Source organism: Oncorhynchus tshawytscha, linkage group LG04, assembly GCF_018296145.1.
Source record: "Oncorhynchus tshawytscha isolate Ot180627B linkage group LG04, Otsh_v2.0, whole genome shotgun sequence".
NCBI lineage: Eukaryota > Metazoa > Chordata > Actinopteri > Salmoniformes > Salmonidae > Oncorhynchus > Oncorhynchus tshawytscha.
In genome coordinates, this window is record NC_056432.1 from 64,736,460 (window position 1) to 64,762,349 (window position 25,890).

At 42.8% G+C, this 25,890-nt stretch overlaps 1 protein-coding gene across 3 annotated transcripts; it reads right to left on the minus strand.

The window, feature by feature from the left end:
• Positions 1-25,627, minus strand: LOC112249580 (transcription factor 12). Of its 3 annotated transcripts, none has more exons than XM_042321068.1 (5): positions 25,330-25,627; positions 24,471-24,559; positions 24,184-24,256; positions 5,148-5,230; positions 1-113 (listed from the first exon to the last, which is right to left on the minus strand). In XM_042321068.1, exons 2-5 carry the CDS (start codon positions 24,540-24,542, stop codon positions 3-5), a joined length of 339 nt encoding a protein of 112 aa, XP_042177002.1. In that variant the 5' UTR covers positions 24,543-24,559; positions 25,330-25,627; the 3' UTR covers positions 1-2. The 3 variants fall into 3 exon arrangements, with proteins under 3 accessions (XP_042177002.1, XP_042177003.1, XP_042177001.1); XM_042321069.1 differs by having other exon boundaries at positions 25,407-25,626; XM_042321067.1 differs by having other exon boundaries at positions 25,316-25,625.
• Between the last annotated feature and the right edge of the window lie 263 nt (positions 25,628-25,890).

Consider the following 25,890-nt stretch of genomic DNA (forward strand, 5'->3'; position numbering starts at 1 on the left):
ACCTACTTACCCATTATGCTGGAGTTCATAAAAGGTGTCTGGGACAATCCTTCATGGGACACTATTCGACTGCCACTCATGTGATCACCATAATGAGGGCTGTCTGCCAAACCCTGGGGGGAGAGATCAGAGTATTAAACACATTATTAGGCTGCTTGGCTAATTGAGTGCTATGACAGTACACTAATTACTGAGGAAGGAGAGCACAATTGGTCAACTGTCCCCTGAAACTGTAAATTTTTCTCCTTTCTGTCATTAAAATCTGACTGATTGTAAAAGCAGTAAAAACAGAACCCTGATCAGCCTGTTAAAGCATTTGCCACATGTTTCAGGATTAGAAAATACAAGGTTAATGATGCACATGTAATTCTGTGGATCTGAAGAGGCAGTGGGCTTTTTGAGAGAAGACATGTTGACATGTTAATTGTACATACATTACATGGATCAGAACATGCATGATGCACAAACAAGCACATTCACATATGGATGAAAACAATTAGGAAAAACCCTTAGCCCAAATGGATACATAACAGCATCAGTGACTTGTGTCAATTCTAAGGCGTAGTTGCAGGGATTCATCTTCCAATGCCCTACAAGAGGCGGTCATGAACCAGTCCAAGAGATTCTAGCAAACTTCTCATAAAACGCAATACCCATTTCCAAGATCAGTTTTAAAATGTTTCCCCCATAAAAATGTTCTAGGTGGTGTATTTGTTTAGCTAAAGACAGCAAGTCTCAAAACGTTGCCAAGCAACATTTACACTAAACGCAACACATGCGGCTTTGCTTTTTTGAATGAAAACAAATCTCACTCACTTACGATAATTAAAAACCTCTATATACTGTGACAATAATGATTTTAATGTAAAACATTTAATAACAGGGTATTATATTCTATGACGGGGAAAACTGCCACCCTCCATCCTACCACGGTACCTGCAGCTTAAAAAATGGCATTTTTCTCCTGCGGTCTTTCATGACAGTTATCAGCTTCAGGAGCTTAGGTCTAAATATCGGTCACAGTATGGTCTTTGAAAACTCAGGGTCCCCTGCAATAAAATATACTCTGTAGCAGTGCTAATCCCAGGCCCTGTGAAAATCCTCCTGCGCTCCAGTCAAATGCGTCCCTCCAAACTACATTAACTCCCACCGGAGGGACCGAGCAGCACTGGACGAGAATTTCTATAGAGCTTTTTTCCCCCAACTCGTACCCTCTGCATTCAACATACAGTAAAAAAAGTAAATCTTGTTATCCATCTTTTTTTGTGAGCAGACGGTGATGGAGTAATTTCAAAGGCAGTGGAGTGTTGTGCTGTGTCGAGGGAATCCACAGAGATTCCCCATTGTGTTCCTGCCAGGCCGCGCTCCCCGTTAATCACGCCATGAACGGACTCACTAATAACACCACCCCTGTGAGAGGCTACGAAAACACACACACACACACACACACACACACACACACACACACACACACACACACACACACACACACACACACACACACACACACACACACACACACACACAGGCAGGCAACAACAACCCATACAAACCTCTCCTGCACTACAAATCAAATCCCCCAGGTGTGTTTCAACTGACATTTAACCAAATAAAACAAAGAGTAGTAAGTAATGAACGACTTCATCTGGACATCTCAGTCCTCTATTTCCTCCTGGTCTTTTCTTCCCTGGTGGAGACAGCTGCCACAGAGCTGGAAAAGGCCAGGGAGGAGGAGGGGCAGGTAGGGAGGACCAGAGAGAAGAAAGGCAGAGGGGATAATGGTCAGGGTGAGATCACACTACCCACCCCACCCTGTGTCTGCTCCTCTGCGACCATTAGATCATCAATCACAGAACCCTCATCATTTACAAACACTGCTCGGCTACGTCGGCCCTGACGCTAACACATGCTGTCACTGCGACCAACGGGGCCAGTTACCGCCGGCTACATAACTGTCAAATCACTACTTAGGCATGCAGGCCACATCTCCTGCCTTGCCCCTATCCCTCGCCACAGAGTTTAAAAAGTCATCTCCTAGATGGAGTGTGGCGTCCCAGGTGAATGTGTGGCTGCGCCGCGTGGCTTGGGGAGGCATGATACGGGCGTGATGGACGTGTGCGGGGTGAGTGTCGCGGCAGGGCTGGGGCATGCGGGCTGCGGGTGCCTCCTGCATTGGCGGTGGGCACAGCTCCGGCTGTCAGGCGGCTGGCCTGCAGCCACAACTGCCCATGATACGTTGGCTGGCTGGAAGCCAAGGTCAGCACGGAGGGCTGTAGTCTGTTCACAGTCCACTAATCATACACTGCTATCTTGAAGCACCCAAGCAGGCCCCACTCGGACAGACACACTACACTGAACTCTTTGAATAATAGAAACCCGCTTTTCCGAAAAGCGTTTCTTCTGAGAAACCTTGCTTAGTATGAGTTGCTGAACACAATTTATGAAACATTACAGTGAGAATTAGGGAAATACGATTTTTGAGACAAAAGCTGAACTGTAGATAAGTGCTTGTCTACTGTTTAATGGATTTAAAGGGTTCTGTTCCTAGACTCCTCCCTGTCTTCCGGCTGGGCCAAACACATTGCTTGTCAAGGAGTGGGTGTAGCTGGTGCATCGAAGTCAGGCGCAGGAGAGCAGAGATGAGTGGACAAAGCACTTTACTCAGGCAATTATTAAAACAGGATGCAACCGCATCATAAAAACAAATGCCCAAAGAACAAGTGAGGCAGCAGAAAGTACACACAACCAAGTACAAAGTACCGGCTGCCACAAAGCACTGGTACAAAAAACAAAACCCGGCATACATCAGCCGGAAGCGTACCAACCTGACAATAAACAATTTCACACACAGACATGGGGGGGAACAGAGGGTTATATACACGACAAGTAATGAGGGAATGAAAACCAGGACAAAACAAATGGAAAATGAAAGCTGGATCGGCGATGGCTAGAAGACCGGTGAGGTCGACCGCCGAACGCCGCCCGAACAAGGAGAGGAACCGACTTTGGCAGAAGTCATGACACTGCTTGACCTAATACTCCCTGTCTTTCCAAATCAAATCTCAGATGAAGATCTAAACCACATCTCAAAATCAGAGGATGTCCTTCCTCTTATTTGGGAATAAGCACCATTGTGCTATAAATACCACTGGATAAGAACCAAGTAGTACTCAACACCTAGAGAGTATCTATGCATGTGTTCTGCTGCAGGCTATTTATCTGTGCACTCAGCACATTGCTAGTGAACATTGTAACTGCATTTTAGGTACACTGCTTCAACGTGAATATGGCGCAGGAGTGTGGGGGAGCAGAAGCACAAAGACATAGCACACCATGGTCTGTACGGACAGACAGAGTGATGAATGGACAGATGTACTGGTGCAGGCAGAGATCAAATGTGCCTGGGGATTAAAGAGATTGGCTCCATTCTCTTTGGTCAAAGTCATCCGGATGAACCTTTGACAGGCTGGACACCAGGCAGTGTATAGTTGCCTTTCACCATCAATTTGGTGTCCATACTCACTCTCAATTATGTCTACAAAATCTCCCAAATAGCATGCGCTGCCAATAACAAAAGAAATGGTTTGGTATGAGGTGTAAATTAAGAGAACCCTGCAATTTGCTGTACAGAGAAACTAGAAGAAATACCATCCCCTATTAGGAGAATGGTGATTTCAGAGCAAGTCTTCTTTTCTGGCCTACATGAGTAATCACGTTGATAAAACACCTGTAAAACCTGGACAAACAACCCCATCTCTCTGGCTCTCTGGTATTTGTGTGTGCATCCGTGCGTATCTGTGTGAAGGTATGTGTGAAGGAATGTGTGAATGTATGTGGAAGTGTGTGTGAAAGTGTGTGTGTGTGTGTGTTTCCATGCTTGTGTGCATATGTGCAGTATGGAGGCACAAACAGCTGTCTGCTTACTGATGCCCGCCCCTTGCAATGTCAGAAACGCTGATTTATATGCACCTAAAGCAAAGCTATCTCAAACGTCTACATCTTATAATTCGGATCAGGCAGCCGATGGAACCATAGCCTGTAGAGGTTCATTCGGGAAGGGCATTGGAAAATAAACAAGGTAATGCAGGCCGAGCAGACCTGACATTTAACTGATTTCTGATGGAAAGTGACAGGAGATTGACGTTAAATGAAATTCATACAGGGCACCCAGAACCACCATGGTGTAGGAGACAAACAACAAATACAGAGACACAGAATATATATTCACACTTTGAACAGAAATGCCATACGAACCAGTTGTGGTATGATTTCATGTCACGCATCATTCTATTTTTTATCTCTTTGCATGATGCATGATAAATTCAACGCAACTAATCATGTATCAGAAATAACATTTGAATTACGGTCAAAATATTCATATGAGTCTGGATATCCTAATGGAAAGAATGAATTAATCACTCGTTGCGGGTACTGAAATAATTTCTAAGGAATATTCATAACCTAATATAAACATTAGTCACAGTTATAATTTCAATCAAGCAAAACAAACAATATTTCCATTGATGTCCACTACCATAAATATAGTTTGCACCTTAAATCCTAATATTGGCACAGAAATACAAATGGTGGAGTAATTTTCCCCAATTCTGAAATTCCAAAGCACACAACATTAATCAGCTTCCCCTGACAAATGCTTAATATTTCAGATTAGCGCAAATAATTCAATGCAAATGACAACATATTTAAACCCATCACTTAAGAGGATATTGGTGCCATGCAATTAGGTCATACTGGAAAAGAAAATGATGCCAATTACAGGTCACACAACATGACTGGTGCTCTTCCCCTCCCTGCCTCTGCAGTGAGCTGTGAATGTAACACGTTGATGTACTTAGTGTTAAATGATGTGGTGCATAAAGGCCAGGCAGAGGGAGACAGAGGAGTGAGGTGAGACAGACAGAGGAGTGAGGTGAGGGAGCCAGAGGAGTGAGGTGAGACAGACAGAGGAGTGAGGTGAGGGAGCCAGAGGAGTGAGGTGAGAGAGACAGAGGAGTGAGGTGAGGGAGACAGAGGAGTGAGGTGAGAGAGACAGAGGAGTGAGGTGAGGGAGACAGAGGAGTGAGGTGAGGGAGACAGAGGAGTGAGGTGAGGGAGTGCATGGAGAGTGAGTGGGCCGGTATTCTTACCCTGGAGGACTCGTAGGAGGGACTGGACGACTGGCCACCTGGGGCCCAGGAGGACGATGCCTGGCTCGGCCTCTCATCCATACCTGTCAGAAGAAGAGATGCACAACTCCATCAAGCACAGTGTCCTCAGACTCCTTACCAACACACACACACACAAACAGACTCTCTCTAATCTCACAAGAACACACACAGACATTTAACAGTTAGACAGAGCTGGAGTGACAGGTTACACATATAAACAAACACAGAAAGAGAGGGGCCACACAGCACAGGACAGGAACCAGTGTACCCCTAGAGGAACTGAATTAGACACTATTCAAAATGTGATATAACAAATTAATTGCAAAGTTGCATTGCTATCCAAAAGTGATTGTTTTTAACATTTCTGAATCAAAAGGCGAAGGCTGCAGTTAATCAAACAGGGCAGAGATATTTCACACGTCTAATGTCTCATAGCAACGGCCTCTCAGTTCTCCAGGGGCCTGGTTTAACAAAAGACATAACAGTGCATCTACAGTCATGTCTGTCCCTGGGCAAGTGAGCATGCTGCCATTTCTCTTGGAAAGGAGGACAGACGACAGAGCAGAGTAGAAGAACGTGACTAATCTGTTATACCTCTATTCAAAGGCTGTGCTGCTTTACGAGTGCCAGGCACATTTTCACGGCGTCATTTATTTTGGTTTACATAAATCACGGACAAAAAAATGTGCACTCCTTAGCATGTGTGCATGCTCAAAATGTGCTTCAGAGCACTAGAGCTGGATGATTTGTCAGTGATGTATAGTCCAGCCCTGTCAAAACAGCTGAGCACTGAAACTTCATAAAACTCATTTAAAAAAACTCCATTTCCAAAGACAGCAAAATAAAAAATAATAGATAAACAAATAAATCAATAAAGTTGACACAATTGCATGAATTCAACATCTGCTATGTGATGAACAAATATAATATCTGACCATTGAAATTACATTTATGGGGCCTGCTCAGTAAAGAGATACGATTCTGAGATTCTTCACACTGTTTGAGACAATATTGTTTTGTAGGTAACAGCATTCCACTCCCGGCCCCATGTAAGCTACATAATTGTAGGAGGGGGAGTAACATCAACATTTTGCAAGTTATTGATTGTTCCCTTTGTCATTTCACCCTGCTTCAGAAAACTGCAATACCATTCATTTGATTTCGCCCTCAAATATAACAGATCAGATTTCAAGGAATTGTATATACAATGAATCAAATATAGCTATTGCAGGGAGTAAACAAACCTTTAAACCATAACACAGACTCTCAGAGGGCCTGTAATCCACTTTAATTTGTTTAAAATTTCTAAATGTTAATGACAAAAAAACACAAGTGTTCGGTTGCCTGAACCGTGCCACTTGACCGTATGGCTGGGCACACACTAAACACCAGCTATCTGGGCACACACTAAACAACAGCTAGCTGGGCACACACTAAACACCAGCTATCTGGGCACACACTAAACACCAGCTATCTGGGCACACACTAAACACCAGCTAGCTAGGCACACACTAAACACCATCTAGCTGGGCACACACTAAACACCAGCTAGCTGGGCACACACTAAACACCAAACACCAGCCTGAACCGTGCCACTTGACCGTATGGCTGGGCACACACTAAACACCAGCTATCTGGGCACACACTAAACGACAGCTAGCTGGGCACACACTAAACACCAGCTAGCTGGGCACACACTAAACACCAGCTATCTGGGCACACACTAAACACCAGCTATCTGGGCACACACTAAACACCAGCTAGCTAGGCACACACTAAACACCATCTAGCTGGGCACACACTAAACACCAGCTAGCTGGGCACACACTAAACACCAAACACCAGCCTGAACCGTGCCACTTGACCGTATGGCTGGGCACACACTAAACACCAGCTATCTGGGCACACACTAAACAACAGCTAGCTGGGCACACACTAAACACCAGCTAGCTGGGCACACACTAAACACCAGCTATCTGGGCACACACTAAACACCAGCTATCTGGGCACACACTAAACACCAGCTAGCTAGGCACACACTAAACACCATCTAGCTGGGCACACACTAAACACCAGCTAGCTGGGCACACACTAAACACCAGCTATCTGGGCACACACTAAACACCAGCTATCTGGGCACACACTAAACAACAGCTAGCTGGGCACACACTAAACACCAGCTATCTGGGCACACACTAAACACCAGCTATCTGGGCACACACTAAACACCAGCTATCTGGGCACACACTAAACACCAGCTATCTGGGCACACACTAAACAACAGCTAGCTGGGCACACACTAAACACCAGCTATCTGGAAACACACTAAACACCAGCTAGCTGGGCACACACTAAACACCAGCTATCTGAGCACACACTAAACACCAGCTATCTGGGCACACACTAAACACCAGCTATCTGGGCACACACTAAACACCAGCTATCTGGGCACACACTAAACACCAGCTAGCTGGGCACACACTAAACACCAGCTATCTGGGCACACACTAAACACCAGCTATCTGGGCACACACTAAACACCAGCTATCTGGGCACACACTAAACACCAGCTAGCTGGGCACACACTAAACACCAGCTATCTGGGCACACACTAAACACCAGCTATCTGGGCACACACTAAACACCAGCTATCTGGGCACACACTAAACACCAGCTATCTGGGCACACACTAAACATCAGCTAGCTGGGCACACACTAAACCCCAGCTAGTTGGGCACACTAAACACCAGCTATCTGGGCACACACTAAACACCAGCTATCTGGGCACACACTAAACACCAGCTATCTGGGCACACACTAAACACCAGCTAGCTAGGCACACACTAAACACCAGCTAGCTAGGCACACACTAAACACCAGCTAGCTGGGCACACACTAAACACCAGCTATCTGGGCACACACTAAACACCAGCTATCTGGGCACACACTAAACACCAGCTATCTGGGCACACACTAAACACCAGCTATCTGTGCACACACTAAACACCAGCTAGCTGGGCACACACTAAACACCAGCTAGCTGGGCACACACTAAACACCAGCTAGCTGGGCACACACTAAAACACCAGCTATCTGGGCACACACTAAACACCAGCTAGCTGGGCACACACTAAACACCAGCTATCTGGGCACACACTAAACAACAGCTAGCTGGGCACACACTAAACACCAGCTATCTGGGCACACACTAAACACCAGCTATCTGGGCACACACTAAACACCAGCTAGCTGGGCACACACTAAACACCAGCTAGCTGGGCACACACTAAACACCAGCTATCTGGGCACACACTAAACACCAGCTATCTGGGCACACACTAAACACCAGCTAGCTGGGCACACACTAAACACCAGCTATCTGGGCACACACTAAACACCAGCTATCTGGGCACACACTAAACAACAGCTAGCTGGGCACACACTAAACACCAGCTATCTGGAAACACACTAAACACCAGCTATCTGGGCACACACTAAACACCAGCTAGCTGGGCACACACTAAACACCAGCTATCTGGGCACACACTAAACACCAGCTAGCTGGGCACACACTAAACCCCAGCTAGTTGGGCACACTAAACACCAGCTAACTGGGCACACACTAAACACCAGCTATCTGGGCACACACTAAACACCAGCTATCTGGGCACACACTAAACACCAGCTATCTGGGCACACACTAAACACCAGCTAGCTGGGCACACACTAAACACCAGCTATCTGGGCACACACTAAACACCAGCTAACTGGGCACACACTAAACACCAGCTATCTGGGCACACACTAAACACCAGCTATCTGGGCACACACTAAACACCAGCTATCTGGGCACACACTAAACACCAGCTAGCTGGGCACACACTAAACACCAGCTATCTGGGCACACACTAAACACCAGCTATCTGTGCACACACTAAACACCAGCTAGCTGGGCACACACTGAACACCAGCTATCTGGGCACACACTAAACACCAGCTATCTGGGCACACACTAAACAACAGCTAGCTGGGCACACACTAAACACCAGCTAGCTGGGCACACACTAAACACCAGCTATCTGCATTTGCATGAGTAGAACAAACAGGCCCTTTAGCTAGGGGAGAAGTAGACTTTTCCACAGTGAAAAAGAGCTAGGCCAATATCACACAATCACGATGTGCGGGCTAGACCCCGTGCCAAAGACAATGTAGAGGCCAGCCAATCTGAGGCTGGCAGAACTGCACAGAATGCAGCAGTCAACTCAACTCAACTCATGGCATCTTCATTGGCATACTCTAGCAATACACTTTTTAAAAGTGAAACAATATGTTGACACTACACATAATAATATAACGTTCTAAAAGGGGGAAACGCTGTACTCCACACTAGCTGTAGCACTTGGCTCTGACTGTAGAGCAACCCTGCTTGGCTCTTTAGGGCACTAGTTGTCACCAGCTCCAGTCTCTAGACTCTGTCCTGACTGCCAGCTCCTGCCTGGGGCTCCAGGGTCCTCTCTCTACACACGACTACAGATATAGCTACACCAGGGACAACACAATATCACTATGCTTCACACTGATTGAGACAAACACAGAGCGGTAGAGTTGTCTTCAAATGAGGAGATAATGCTAAAATAGTCATCTACGGAATAGCAACATGACCTGTTTTGTTAAGCATTCTCTACAAAAATAAATGTGTGAACGTGCTGGTTATATTATGAATATAAACACCAGTGGTATTTTCACTGATGTCGTTTTTGATTCTTCTGTGCTAAGCCGTTTCTTCAGGAGTATTTTTGTTCTCTAGCGAAACACTCAATCGAATCTGATGAAGGTAAATATGGCTGCTATTGATAGGTGAAATGTTAGGGAAAAGGACATGGGTTTTTATATTTACAGCACAGGGAAGTCCTTCTCTGAGGAGTAATTAGGTTTTTTGTCTTATTTCTAATGTGGAATGCATTACTAATATCTCTGGAAGAAATATCTAAATGCACATCTGTGATGTCAATTCTAAGCTAACAGACAACAAGGTTTGAAAGAAAGTGGCCCAGGGACTCAGATCGGTTCCATTTGGCTTGGAAGGAAGGAACCGTCTCTCTGTGGTTTCTACTGTTATGAGTCAGCCGCTCCATTTAACCACCCACCAAATCACTGACAACCAACGTCATGAGACACTGCTACAGTAGCTGAGGTCACACACACACCAACAGTTAAGCAGATAAAAGACAGAGGCATACTATTACTGTAGCCTGACAAATGTATTATAAGATCAATTCCACGTGTCTGTATTTCATCCAGGTCTCATCTGCTCTTAATACAGTCCATATTCACCTACCATTCATCACTTTCATCACGTTTGATGTGTAACAGGTTTTATGGAATAGGGCGCCCATGTCCTGCTGCTGGGAACAGAGAGGCTTCAGAGGTATGGCACGCAGACCTGTGAGCCCCATCTGTGGCAGCTCTGCTCTGGAACAAACTCCATCATATATCCACTCCACTCCGCAACCCAGCACACTGGTCACACACTTAACATGGAATCATACTGCACTGCATTGACAGCCACATTGTCAGCTGTGCATGTGTGTGTGGCAAAGACCCTCTTCTAATTATTTCAGAACCCTAGTTCTCAATTATAGAATTGAACGGGAAATAGACAAAGACATTATGCAGATATGAATGCTTCAGTTTGACTAGTGGGATTTTGCTCTCTGGCGTGCCCCCACTGCATAAACCTATGCCAAAGAATGTTCATTTACATGCAGTGTCTGTCGAGTAGAGGATTTAAATATGGATTTAACTTGGCACGGGCACTGCTCTGTGTGCAAATCTTTGTCTATCCTGTTTTCAAGTCTGGCAGTCATTAGATATCCTCCTTTAACTTTTCTTCTGTTTAGTATTTAGGAAGAAATCAAAGCAATTCTTTGTTCATTGATTAAAATAACATTTGAAGGGTACTCTGGATATAGGAGACTAACTCCTAAGAGAGGTCTTAGGTTGGCATACTTTTATGAAGCCCTTAGCAATAAAACAAAATAAAAATAACTGATCACAGTCAGTCACAGTCCTTCTTGTGATGTGCATTTCAAAATGCAGCCTGACACACAACCTGGTACTCATTTGCCTATAGTCTCTGTAGTCTCTGTAGTCTTTGTAGTTGTTGTAGTCTCTGTATTCTTTGTAGTCTCTGTAGTCTTTGACGTCTCTGTAGTCATTGTAGTCATTGTAGTCTCTGCTGTCTTTGTAGTCTTATTTGTTGTAGTCTCTGTAGTCTCCATAGTCTTTGTAGTCGTTGTAGTCTCTGCGATGCAGCCTAGGAACAAAGTCAGATCCAGAACCTTCTTTTCTTTTCAGAATAGTCTAATAAAAACATCCTGTACCAGCTTTTAACATCAACAAAACAAGTTCAACTAAAAGCATTTCTAGGGTCTATAATCTTTTCGGTTTATAAAAATAAAGACGTTTTCTGCTAATATTCTTTCAGAGGTTACCGTTTCTTCAGAGGAAAACAATCTCCCAAAAATAAGGACAGGAAATGTCTTGCTGATCTACATGTATGCCTAGACCTAGCTGAACTACATATGTGTGATCAATTCCTCAATGCATACCAACACCTCTATCTGCACTATTTAAAGAAATCAGTGGCAAATATATTTACGGTTACACAGGAACTCGGAAGAGAAGCTTAGGAGCATCGTTAAAATCACACCCTTTCTCACAACATCCTAGGCACTGAATTATTTTTTTTTTTTAAGTGAGATTGTCACAACAGTAAAAATGTCAAACAACAATTGAACGCTAGTAGCTAACATTCCTACATTTCATCTGCTATCTTACTACATAACTGCTACATAACTGTATGGAAACTCAACATCTTGAAAAAAAAAATGTATACATCAAAGAAATTACAACATTGTTTATTTACAGATTTATGGATAGAGACTGAATACAGACAAACAACTCATTGTAACTCTGCTTGAGCTAGTAAGAACATTTCATCCAAATAAGCCACACTAAACATTGGAACTCTGTCACAGTGCAAAATACAAATAAAATCTACAGCATCATTTAAATGAGGTAGCCTGAATAGCAAATGTTTAGCCTTATGAGTAACCTCACATGCAACCAAATATTCCACAGTCACTGAGCAGTGCTGTTATGTTCTGAGTACTCTGTTCGAGTGAACAGAGGTGTTCAGTGTGGGGAACCGGAGCTTACATCACTGTCAACTGACTGTCAGGAACAAACACGTAATATCCTCCACGTCTCAAATCAAACACGTGAACACAACTTTGAATTGGAGGGCAAATATTTATCTTGGCAATGTCTGCTCTCCTCTGTAGTTTAATTGTTGAGCAGGTGTCCACATCCCCTCAGACATACAGTCAAAAGGGCACCGCACCGATTGTTCAAACGGACCCTGTTTTCTGGCAAACCACACTGAAAAAAGAAATGCATTTGTTACTTCACACAACTGTGAACGACCACTGCAAAAAACAACAAGCACACCAGACGTGACATCACAAAGCGATGTCCAAGTCATTCGGCAGAACTGAAAACACAGTTTTTCTTTGCCAAATTGCTAGGAAACCAAACATTCAGACCAAGCGGGCATCGCTTGTGGAATCACTGCGGGCTGCAATCAATATGGACCTACAGGGAAGCAACATCGTAAATGATGGCAAACAGTTGTGGCTGCCGATGCATTACCATGTCTTTACCAGTTGTGCTCTGCCTCCTCAGAGAGGAAATACGTCCTTTAAATAGTCTAGGAGTGAAACATCAATACAGAAAGAAAACGTACACAAGCTAGCCTCATACTTCACCTTACATGACTGAATCTACAGTGGGGTTAAAGTAATAAACTAAACATTCTCAGAATCTTAAATAATGAACACTACGCTCAACTGACATTTGTCAAAAAGCAATGAAGGCATCAGGTATAGTAATCGATTTTTGATTAATTGTTAAAATAAGTAAACAATACGGTGATTATTTCATGGTAGTGACCATTATAAAAATCGGACAAAAAAAGTCACCCCCTCACAATTAATATTTCTAATAGACTACCACTACTACAACTGCCTAGGCTCACCAGCCTGTTAATTGAATTAAGTCTAATTTGTGCAATGTAAAAATTGACTTTCCCATACACATGTAGCAATGAGAGGTTTGTCAGAGCTAGTGCAGTAGTGTCTTCACTAGACAGACTCTCTCTCTGCACTGAGATCCAGTCATCCACAAAGCGCTGTCACAGATAGAGGCCTTGACAAGCAAATGACAAGACGCTTCTCCTTCGGGATCCCCTCCAACTCCGAGCAAACAGTCGTAAGGCAGGCAGAAGGCAGGTTAATAAGACATGCTGTAGTGATAGATAGATATACATTTTAATTTGTCACGGTATCTTTAATGAAACGCATCAAACAAGAGTGCCTGCAACCAAGCAACCAAGTCTGCCGCGGTGCACAGCTTGAGCTGATTTGACTGTATGCAAAGAAGGGAGCTATTTTCGGTTGTTCACTTCCAATCTAACAGCTACTCTCTCATGTCACATGGAGACCGACTCGGCTCGCTGCGAGGGACAACCCCTCACTGGGGCTGTGTGTGTGTGTTGGAGTACCCTAAACTGTTCACAACTCACATGGAAGTAGACAAAAAATACATTTTGACTGTGTGCAGAGAAATACATTTTTTAAAATAAAAAAGCATCGACTAGTTTTGGGCAGTATCCACATTTTCATACCATCATACCATTTCTCCATACCGGGGTATACAGTATTATCGAATGTGCACACAAGGGGTGCTAATCCCCCCCACCTGGCACAAAACCATTTAGGGAACATGGATCTTGATCTAGGATGGGATTGAATGTCTCTGCTGTAACCAAGAAGCTTGATCTTGACATCTAGCCACTTAGCTAGCAAGTTAGCAAATCAAATGCATAGCCGGAGCCCTGAGCTGGATATAAATTATTTGATACATGATAGATTTCTTATAGTTATATTTAACTTATAATTAGTAATAAGCAGTGGGGTAGCACGTACTTTGGCAGACCACCTGACCCCCCCCCAATTTTTATTTTTATATATATATTGAAAATCATACCGTCGGTATTTCGAAATACCTCAGTATACGGTATATCGCCCAATCCTAATATCAACATTGTCAAATGTCATCGAATTACACCATAATTACTATCAATTTCATAATTTGTTTTATACTTAGTGATTTTAATTTGTAGAAATATCTCTAGGTAGGCAGAGGTATGGAGCCGGCGAAGCTGCAGTATTTGCCCAATGTCCCCCTGCTGAGCACACACAACACACAACCGATGGCCTCTTCAAATTCATGTCATTAACAGGCACGAAGGAGAAACCGCAATTTCCCTCTGTTCAAGCTGCAGTTGGGTTCATGTATGTTTTGCTATCTCTGTTTCTCTGGCACACTTCGGAGGGGCCTTGAAGGGTCCTGGCAGTGCAGTTCTGCTGCATTTGTCTGGGTATGCCCAGTTCAGACGCATTAATCCAAACTCTCATTCCCTGCAATTTCCACACTTCCTTCCTGTGCTGCTGCCTGCGCCCCTCGCCATATGTTCACAGTGGCTTAAGGAGGAAAGGTGCTTTTTCCTCTAGAGGAGCTGGAGCACGCAGGCTAAAGATATGAGGAATTTATCTCTGCTATAACATAAACTGCCAGAGTGCAGTAGTTATGCAGAATAAATTAGTTTCTAATTTAACATAAATCAATTTCCCTTAGATTTTTTGTTAGTAACGTGCATCTAAAATGTTTACAAACACCAAATCCACTCATATTTCATTCAAATGGCAAAAGGCCTTGGACTGGTTGAGAAACAGTTTAACTAGGCATAGTGGCAGACTAAATGAGCTAAGTGCTCTAATACTGCTACGCAATAATATTTCAAGTGATATTACATCAACAACAAAAAAAGACTCATAATTGCAGACTCAATTTACCCTAGAACCTGTACTGTAAAAATCCTCAAATTGCAATCCACTCAGCAGAAAGGTTAACTACAGAGAAGTGCCCTCGTGTGGTCATACAAGCAGACAAGTCATATCTCTTTATTCATTCACCGTGCGTGGATCTTTTTAGGGTGAAACTAACACGGGAGCACAAAAGGATTAGCCTACCACACCAGCGGGTTCCTGCAATCAGCAGCGTGTTTATTACATCAGGAGGACATTGTTTTATTGAGCTGCTCATTAGTAGGTTTAATCAGAGGTGTGTCTTATGACTGTTCTAACAGCACTATCAGATCCCTCATCAGAGGGCTGAGTACTATCTCACACACACACGCACGCACGCACGCACGCACGCACGCACACACACACACACACACACACACACACACACACACACACACACACACACACACACACACACACACACACACACACACACACACACACACACAGCTGAGAGCTGAGAGACACAATGAAGTATGTAGTTAGCGTTCCCCCATACAGCTTGTGATACAGAGTCCCTTCTCATTCCTGTGCTCCTGGCCATAAATTAGCCAACATGGCAGAGGAAGGCCCATCGAGTCCCACTCCTCTGCCTCCAACTACAGTGCTGAATATAACACAGGCCCTGGTAGGCAGTGGACTGCACCGGAGCCAAACATTCCCTCATTCTCCCCTGGCCCTGACACCAATGGCAGGGCTGTCAGCACAGCAAGCTACTCTCACGCTTCTCATAGGAGGGGGACAGCAGGCTTTCCTGACTAATTTGGGCTTGTGTGATCTTCTCTTCCTCGTGACGTGTTTTCTAGTGATGAAGATGAACATGTGGGAGTGAGAGAGCCCTTCTTTGGTATCAAAAGTGAATTAACATGATGGGACGATATTAATTATGTAATAAAGTGAGTGACAGCCAATTAGAGCGCATGACCAGTGCCCCTCTGCTGTCCCATATGCTTCACAGTCAGAGAGGATCCTGGGACGGGGCCAAAAGGAGGCTGGAAAAACGACAAGCTCTCTCAATTTATTAACTCACTTTTCATCACCCTTTTAGATCAATGTAGCACAAATAATCAAAAAGCTATTTTAAGTATCCTGGACCTAACTGTCAAATAATAAGTGATTCATATTTCAGTCTTCTAGCTCAGTAATAATTATTAGATTTGCAGGAAGGGAACATATTCCCAGCTGAGAGACAATGAGAAAAATGGTAGGAAAGCACACAGTGCAGTGTCATCAGTATTTCCTTCAAATCCTGTTATTTTTATTAATCTGCAATAACAATAAAATGTTAATGTATTGCCATTTATGATGTAAAGGATGTAACACATGTAACTGCTTCCTCTACCTCATTCAATAATGTAACAAAGCCAAAGAGAAAATGATTTCCCTTCATTACAATAATTACCATGGTAACAAACAAAATGAGGTTGCATGAATTGAAAGTTGAGAGCTTTACAAAAGATTTAGCTTGAGTCCGTCGCCTTTAATTTATTACTGTAAATCCTTCAAAAGACAAATTAAAACCAGGAACAAAACAGTGGCACACAGTAATCCTCAAGTATTTTAAAAGAGGAGAGATTGAACTTCATTTTGATTGGTATTTTGCACAGCACAGCAACAAAATATTTCAGACCTCAGACCTAAAAATAACATGCCACATTCACTGCAAATGCAGTTGCAACCAAATCTATACATAGGAGAGGCTGGCCCAGCCACTGCTGAGGGATTAGGCCTACACAACAATGACTTGGACTCATCAGCATTTTCTACATCTGAAATGGAAATCCTGACAAATGTATCAAGCCTCAGGTCACGGTCACGGTTATCCTCACAAACTAGCCACAACACCTGAGAAAGTGTGTGAGTGTGCGTGCCGCGTGTACCGTGTGTGTTTGTTCGCGCGCACGAGAGAGAGAGAGAGTTTATGAGTGTGGGAAAGAGTGAAAGAAGCAGAGATGCCCCATTGTGCAACAATCCACTCTGTGATCTTCAAAACCACTAGAACAAAACATGACCCTATGATGGAAACCTATCTGATAAGGACAATTATTTGGTATGCTTTTTGGCAAGGCAGTGGTGTATATAGTCTGATTCCTGCATTTAAATCCCCCTCCCCTCAACACCTGCACAGAGTGACCAAACAGACAATTTCCTTATCATACCTTCCATCTTTAAACACAAATAGGACATAGCCAGTGAAGAAACCCAAACAGCTAGGTAGGCAGAAAAGGAGCTGTAATAAAAACAGTGATAGTAGAGGGGTGGCCACTCCCTCCTAGCCTGCGTCCCTCCCTCCCTATGAGATCCTGAATAGATATGGTTAAACTGGTAAAGGGCCAGTCCCCAACTCAGCATCCCAGCAGCTCTCCAGGGTACCCCCAGTAATGCTCTGTCCAGGGCTCTCTGACTCCCACAGGGGCCTGGCAGATCAAACAGGGGATCATTACTCATTCCTTCCCACTAACCCCTGCTCTGTTATTCCCAATCGAAGCCCTGCACGCTCCCAGGCGCATCACTGACACCACACGGCAGGCCCGGCTGCATGCGATGGCCACGAGCTCTCAGATCATTAGACGAAGACAACCCACCCCTCCTCCTCCCGCTGCTGCCCCCAGATACGTCCTCAGAGAGTAGGGCCAGTCATTTGTGGTCAGGATGGAGGTAGGTAATGCTAATGCTCTCTCTCTGTGACATGTCCATGCGTGTGTGTCAAGGCCTGCTTCATGGTTGACCAATGCAACTCTGTATCTCTGAGGAGTGCTTTCCACCTTACACCAACATGCTCCCTTAAGTCCAGAGTACTCAGCATCAATGTACTGTATTTGGGAGTTAAAACGAACAGACATCCTGTGCTTCAGCAGCAGGTGTTCCCAAAGCAAGCATGCATACATACATACATACATACATACATACATACATACATACATACATACATACATACATACATACATACATACATACATACATACATACATACATACATACATACATACATACATACATACATACATACATACATACATACATACATACATACATACATACATACATACATACATACATACATACATACATACATACATACATACATACATACATACATACAAACATACATACATACATACAAATACAACTCACTACCTCAGTCCAACACCTAACACTGTCTTCAGACTACATCAGCCAGAGGTCAGGCACAGATAAGCAGGAATAGAAATATATCTCTGCCTGGTTTTAAATCCAGCTGCCTCAAGTCACAATAATGGTTGTTTGGTCCCCACCAACTAAGTGCCTTCACAACTTAATACAACATCAAATACATGGTAATAAACTGCTCATTTAAAAAATGAATTGGAATCCACATCAAAGGAGCCAAGTCAGATGTACAACACCAACTTTCTTCAATCAAAATAATGACAGTCTAGGAGAAGCCTGATAGTAATCTACCGCATATTGGGTGACTGAAGACATTATTTGAATGCTTTTCCTCTTGGCAGACCTGCAAAAAAAGATGCAAAAGCTGTGCCAAGTCACCTGCCTTCAAAGGACTTCCATCGCTATGGCAACAGCACAGTTCTCCATAACCAAGTCAGGAGCTGACCTGTGATACATAAATGAGAGATGTCCAAACTCTCCCTGAATCTTCCCTCCAGTGGCGGGTGGGAGGCCCAGTCTGCCAGGGGAGGGTACCCATTTGAAGGCATCACAAACGCAGTGTGGCCCAATGGTTCACAGAGCAGCCGGCAGGTTATCTAAAAAATAAACTGACGTCTCAGAAAAAAAATATTCCTTCAGCAATACAATCAAAGGCTTAAAACATGAAATGAAGTTTATCAAACTAAAGCTTGCTATAAGACCTGATCATATTTCTAAAAATGAAATAAAACATTTATTTTATTTTTTATATAGTCTAGAATTTTTTCATGCGTCTTTTGTAAAAAAGGAGTTCTAAGACTACAAACTCAAATGAGATGATCAAAACAACAAGAGCCTATGAGAAATTAAATCAGTCAAAAGGAGAACTGGAGTGAGAAGCATGTCAAGGTACAACAGCTTCCGTGAGCAAAATAAAATAAAAGATTCAGCTCAGCCCTTCTTTAAGAACCTCTGTTGAAAGCTACTGTTGTGGTTACATATATTGAATCTGTTTGAACTAATCCATTGTAGAAGAAAATGCATGCTTAAATTGAAGACCGACTTAGCAGTTTCTTTAAACAAAAAATACAACATTCCAAATCCTTTGAAAATGCTTTGAAGATAAGCTGCGTTCAAGATGTGTTTTGTCACCTTTTATATCTTCACACATTATGACATGTACAGTGGAGAGGTTTCTGTGTGTGTTAAATTATCTTAAAATGCAAGCTGGGTACTTCTGCAAGTTCTAAGTCTTCTGACTGAACAAAACAATCCTTGCTTAATAATTATGAATGAGAATAAGTCATATTCTTCAACACTGTATTAATAATTAATCAGCAGATAATAATATTTTCTAATCCATGGGGATAAAAGCTGAAGAAAGAGCTTTAAACTGAGAGAAAGTTTGCTCAAGTGGAAGGAAACTGCAGTGTATGTCTATCACAAGCATATCATTTAAATTAAATTCACAAAAAGTACTGTAAATATAATTTAACAGTTCTGACATCCTTGTAACATCCTTATACAACTTCGCTTCATCTATTCTGTAAACAAGCGAATGATAACATGTGGCACATTCTTTGAATTGACAACAAGGCCAACCAGGAATACCAACCAGGACCATTCTAAACAAGATGGGATAAATAAACATAATTACAGGAAGGCAAAATCGCAGGTGAAATGTATCATAAATTCTGTTCAGGTAGTCAACCCGCAGTAGGAGCAGAAATATTTGCCTCAGTCTGTCCCTCTAGGAGCAATAACAACCCAAACATAATTATGGCTTTTCTGATTCTTGGCTGACTTCTACAGCAGGTCTAAAGTAAATGGGACAGAGAGAGCAAACCATGATCTGAAAATATTCCTAATATAGCTCACCAAATATAAAAGTGCCTCAGTGAGCTCTGAAGCAAGCTAACTGAGCAGCTTGGACATAGATGTTAACGTAAGTATTGCCTCATGCAGAACATTACATTTGAGGTATCAGTGGTTTCTAGTTTACTACTTACTTTAGGTCAAGGAGTATAGCAAGCTTGGAAAGCTTGGAACAGACAGGTGTGTGACTGTGACACACATAAAAAGCCTCATGGAGAGTCAGCCCAAAACAGATCCCACATACTATCTCTTGCTGGAAATAGAACAAAAACAGAATCCACATAAGCCTCTACAAAACATGGCTTAATTCTTGTGACTTCTTACTGACTAAATAAATACCACCAGGCATTTCAGCCATGACGATGAGCTTTGATGGGAAAAACAGTCTATGAACAGGCTCTATTTCTTTTCTATTCTAAACAAAAAGCACCATGCTGATGCTGGTCTATTTTGGAAGCCACAGCGTTCATGCCCAACACATCAGGCTTAAAAGTGTCTGGTCACATGATGTCCATGAATGCCATGCTATATTAAATTCTAAAGCACACCGCTGAGTTTACTTCAATTCTCCCACTTCTCACATTAGGAATTCAGAAAAGGAGTTCCTTTGTAACACTTGAATTGAAGCAACATTCTATTTTATATTTATTTATGGTGGGGCAAAATGGAAAGTATGATCACTGAAACAGAAGTAGGCCAATTCAGCAACACTTTACATAGCATTAGCTACATAGAGCGCAATTAAAGGATGGTTGGGAATATATTTGACATAAGGTAAACAGACTCAAATTGATATATATTGATAATGCTCTGTATATTTGTTAATACTTATGAATGCACAGTGATTGCTTTACCCAAACTGATTTATGAAAGTGCAAGTATATACAGTGCCAGCAGGTAGCCTAGTGGTTAGAGCATTGGACCAGTAACCGAAAGATTGCTGGATTGAATCCGCAAGCTGAAAAGGTAAAAACCAGTCATTCTGCCCCCGGACAAGGCAGTTAACCCACTGTTCCCCGGGTGTCGTGGATGTTGATTAAGACAGCTCCCCGCACCTCTCTGATTCAGAAGGGTTGGGTTAAATGCGGAAGATACATTTCAGTTGAATACATTCAGCTGTTCAACTGACTAGGTTTTCCCTTCGGAAAGTATTCAGACCCCTTGACTTTTTCCACATTTTGTTACGTTTCAGACTTATTCTAAAATGGATTAAATAAATAACAATCCTCAGCAATCTACACACAATACCTCATAATGACAAAGTGAAAACATGCTTTTAGACATTTCTACAAATGTATTAAAATAAAAAAACAGAAACCTTATTTACATAAGTATTCAACCCCTTTGCTATGAGACATGCCATTGAGGTTCGGTGCATCCTGTTTCCATTGATCATCCTTGAGATGTTCCTACAACTTGTATGGAGTCCACCTGGGGTAAATTATATTGATTGGACATGATTTGGAAAGGCACACACCTGTCTATATAAGGTCCCACAGTTGACAGAACCAAGCCACAAGGTCAAAGAAATGGTCCTTAGAGCTCCGAGACAGGTTTGTGTCGAGGCATAGATCTGGGGAAGGGTACCACAAAATCTCTGCAGCATTGAAGGTCCCCATGAACACAGTGGCCTCCATCATTCTTAAATGGAAGTAGTTTGGAACCACCAAGACTCTACCTAGAGCTGGCCGCCCAGCCAAACTGAGAAATTGGTGGAGAAGGACCATGGTCTGGGAGGTGACCAATAACCTGATGGTCACTCTGACAGAGCTCTAGAGTTTCTCTGTGGAGATGGGAGAACCTTCCAGAAAGACAACCATCTCTGCAGCACTCCACCAATCAGGCCTTTATGGTAGAGTGGCCAGACGGAAGCTACTCCTCAGTAAAAGGCACATGACAGCCCGCTTGGAGTTTGCCAAAAGGCAGCTAAAGTCTCTCAAACCACGAGAACCAAAATTCTCTGGACTGCTGAAACCAAGTTTGAACTCTTTGGCCTAAATACCAAGTGTCATGTCTGGAGGAAATCTGGCACCATCCCTACGTTGAGGCATTGTGGTGGCAGCATCATGCTGTGGGGATGTTTTGCTGCAGCAGGGACATGGAGACTAGTCACGATCAAGGCAAAGATGAACGGAGCAAAGTGCTGAGAGATCCTTAATGAAAACCTGATCCAGAGCGCTCAGGACCTCAGACTGGGGCAAAGGTTCACCTTCCAACAGAACAACGACCCTAAGCACACAGCCAAGACAACACAAGAGTGGCTTCTGGACAAGTCTCTGAATGTCCTTGAGTGGCAAAGCCAGAGTCCAGACTTGAACCTGATCGAACATCTTTGGAGAGACTTGAAAATATCTGTGCAGCAACGCTCCCCATCCAACCTGACAGAGCTTGAGAGGATCTGCAGAGAAGAATGGGAGAAACTCCCCAAATACAGGTGTGCCAAGCTTGTAGCGTCATACCCAAGAAGACTTGAGGCTGTTATCACTGCCAAAGGTGCTTCAACAAAGTACTGAGTAAAGGGTCTGAATACTTACGTAAATGTGATATTTCCGTTTTTGTTTTTTTATACATTTGCTTACATTTCTAAAAACCTGTTTTTTCTTTGTTATTATGGGGTATTGTGCGTAGATTGATGAGGGGAAAAAACAATTTAATCAATTTTAGAATTAGGCTGTAACATAACAAAATGTGGAAAAAGTCAAGGGGTCTGAATACTTTCCGAAGGCCCTGTACTTAAAGCACTGACTTGACCTGGATCCCAAGCTATTTACTTCTGTGGAGACAGCATCCAGAATGGGAAGTGAGGATGCAAAGTACTCTGAAAAACATCCTACCACTTCTCAGCCTTTTCACAAAAGCTCCCTTTTGGCCCCATTGTCTTGCTGTTCAGTCCATTGTCTTGCTGTTGTTTCCACTAAAAGTGTGTCCTTTAGAACTAACGACAAGGCAAGGCTTTGTTGTTTTACGCAAAACAAGTATTGAGGAGGCATAATGCTTGATTGTGCTGTGGATTAATGTCCTGGAGCCTTTACAGCAAAGAAATTATCCACATAAAAGCAGGGAATTTAAGCAACCCTTATTAAAACGTCTACGACAATGAAGCAAGATGCATCAGCCTAAACAGCCCACTTCTGCATGAGAAATGCTCCTGGCTAAAAGTACACTACATCAGCTCACGTCTTCTAGTCATTGAGCCTGCGAGATAGAGATATATGTGTGAAGGCCCTATGAATGGCCAGGTCTTTAGGGACATGGGGCTGAGGAACTCACTGCCTTTTTCAAATAGCTCAGCACTGGGGGAAGGACACATGCATATGAAACACCACTTGATGCTGTAACCCCATACTGTACTCACTACACAACTGATAGACATTGGATATCTTTGGTACAGCTTTTATATGGTGCACAAATCTAGGGAGCAATATATCACAAACGCAATCAATGCCCCACTGTCAATATGAGCAAAATTGAACTTGTGTCATAATCAATAGAAAATGGGTATGCGAAAAAGCCACAGAGCTCTTTTTGCACACAAAACACAAGGAAGGGTTATAAAGTATTGCTAATTAAAATGATACTACACTGTCATAGCTGTTAGGTCGATAAGTATTCTTTCACATATGTAAAATAAGGCTAAACCACTCCTTATTTCCACATCTTTACAGCAGTCAGTCTACGATAATTCCAGGTGGAGGTGGCATGTTTCACACACCAGATGTGCAGAGTGCACACACACACACACACACACACACACACACACACACACACACACACACACACACCGCTAAGGCGGGAAATGAATAGTAATACTATGTTTAATATGAAACCTTCCTCCTTTGGCTTTTCACAAAATTAATAACGCAAATATCCAAAATGCAGTGGGAGACATCAGGAACACTCATATGAACAGATTTCAAACTGCAGTGGTTAGACAAGACACAACAGGGGGAGAGACAGGACCAGGGCCAGAACAGAACAGAACAGAGGACATATTAAAATAGGTTTCTGGGATAAAATCCTACCTGGTGCACTGAACTGGCTGCTTCCAAGAGTGGTTGGTCGGTTTTTCCCACTATTTACAGGTGGAGAAAACATCTACCAGAAGAAAAGAAATGGTCTGAAAAATGTGACTGAGACAAATAAATATTTAGCCTTTGATAATCATGCATCTGTTACAAGCTGTTCAGACGTCCTGTGTTTCATAATCAATTTCTTCACTGGAGAGACATTGACTGATATAGCATAACGTGGGCTAAATAACAAAAAATAAAACATTATAAATAGATAGTTAGATAGATAACTGTCCTACCGCGCTAAAATCCAGCAAGTCACTCAATTCCTTGTCTGTGCCGATTGCGGCAATCCGCTGTTGAGGATTCATCCTGCCAATCTTTAGACCTAAAGAAGAAACAGATTGTTTGCGTAGGTCCAACTATTATTTTTAATTTTTTTATTGTCCTAATTCCTTGATTTAAAAAAAGTATCCATTCAATAACGAACTTCAGTAAAGTGCAATCTCATTCTAGATTCCGACTGAAATTGACAAGGAATATTCCCAGAACACGTCGGTTCCGAAAATAAATCTGCACAGTGACCCTTGACATTGCTGTGCGAGTTAATTGATCAAAGGTAGGCTACTGCAACAACCGATGAAAGTAATTGTAATTGACCCATTGTCATCCACGTTTCCACGCTCCCTTTTAGAAAATGTTATTGCACATTATGTAATCTGAACAGAATGAAAAGGAAAAGGTAGCCAATACGTGGTAAGGAAATTCCATCTACTTGGAATGGTACACACACATTGAAAATGCTTGGCGCTGCGTGTAACACCAGTGACACACGGAGACCTGCAGCATCGTTTTTCAAATGTTTATCTGACTCCCCAACGCTACATTTGTATCAATCTTCCGCGACAGACTAAATTACAAAATAACTAACCTACTGTAGATTTTTAAATCACGGATTAATAATAGGCTATACAATACGTTGCTTTGCAATAGTCAGTGATGAGCCACGAATTCGATGTGTTATTAAATAGAAAGTGAATTTGCATGTTAAACAAAAACAGAAAATCCACCAATATGCTGTAGGCTACAGATTTAGGCTGTGTAAAACGCCCTTTCAAGTAAAAGTAGTAAAGCAAATGCCAACCCTTTACTCCATACCAGCTCCAGTCTCTTGTATCCCAACTTCTTTCACCCAGTCCGAAACCTTTTTTGACAAACTCACTACAATATTTTACCTTTTCCCCTTTAAAATTCCAACTAGGGCGATCGGGTGTGGTAGTATGGAGCTTCGTTTTCCTGTAACGCGTCTCAAATACTGTAAAATAGTGGTTTAGGTTGTAATATTTAGCTAAATATCCCCTATATGTCACTTGCGAGTTAACCTTATGCAGACAGACATTTTTGCTTCGCAAAAACCTCAGCACCACAATGACATTCTGTGTTGTATCCTTCCGCTGAAAACAGTGAAACGATATCCCCGGCCTAGCCTACTGCAGACACCACGCGGAGTGGTAGGAGATCACAGTAGTTGAGAGGACCCATCATATTACATTTAGCCGGTCTTAATCAATCATTAGGCACAATTATGTGAGACTAATACAAATAGATCGAAACCAGATTTTGTAAGTTGTGTCAATCAGAGCATTGGTGTAATGAAAGGTATTGGTGCAGGAGTCTGGGGATATTTGAGACCTCTGAATTCGCTACACTGGTGTCAGA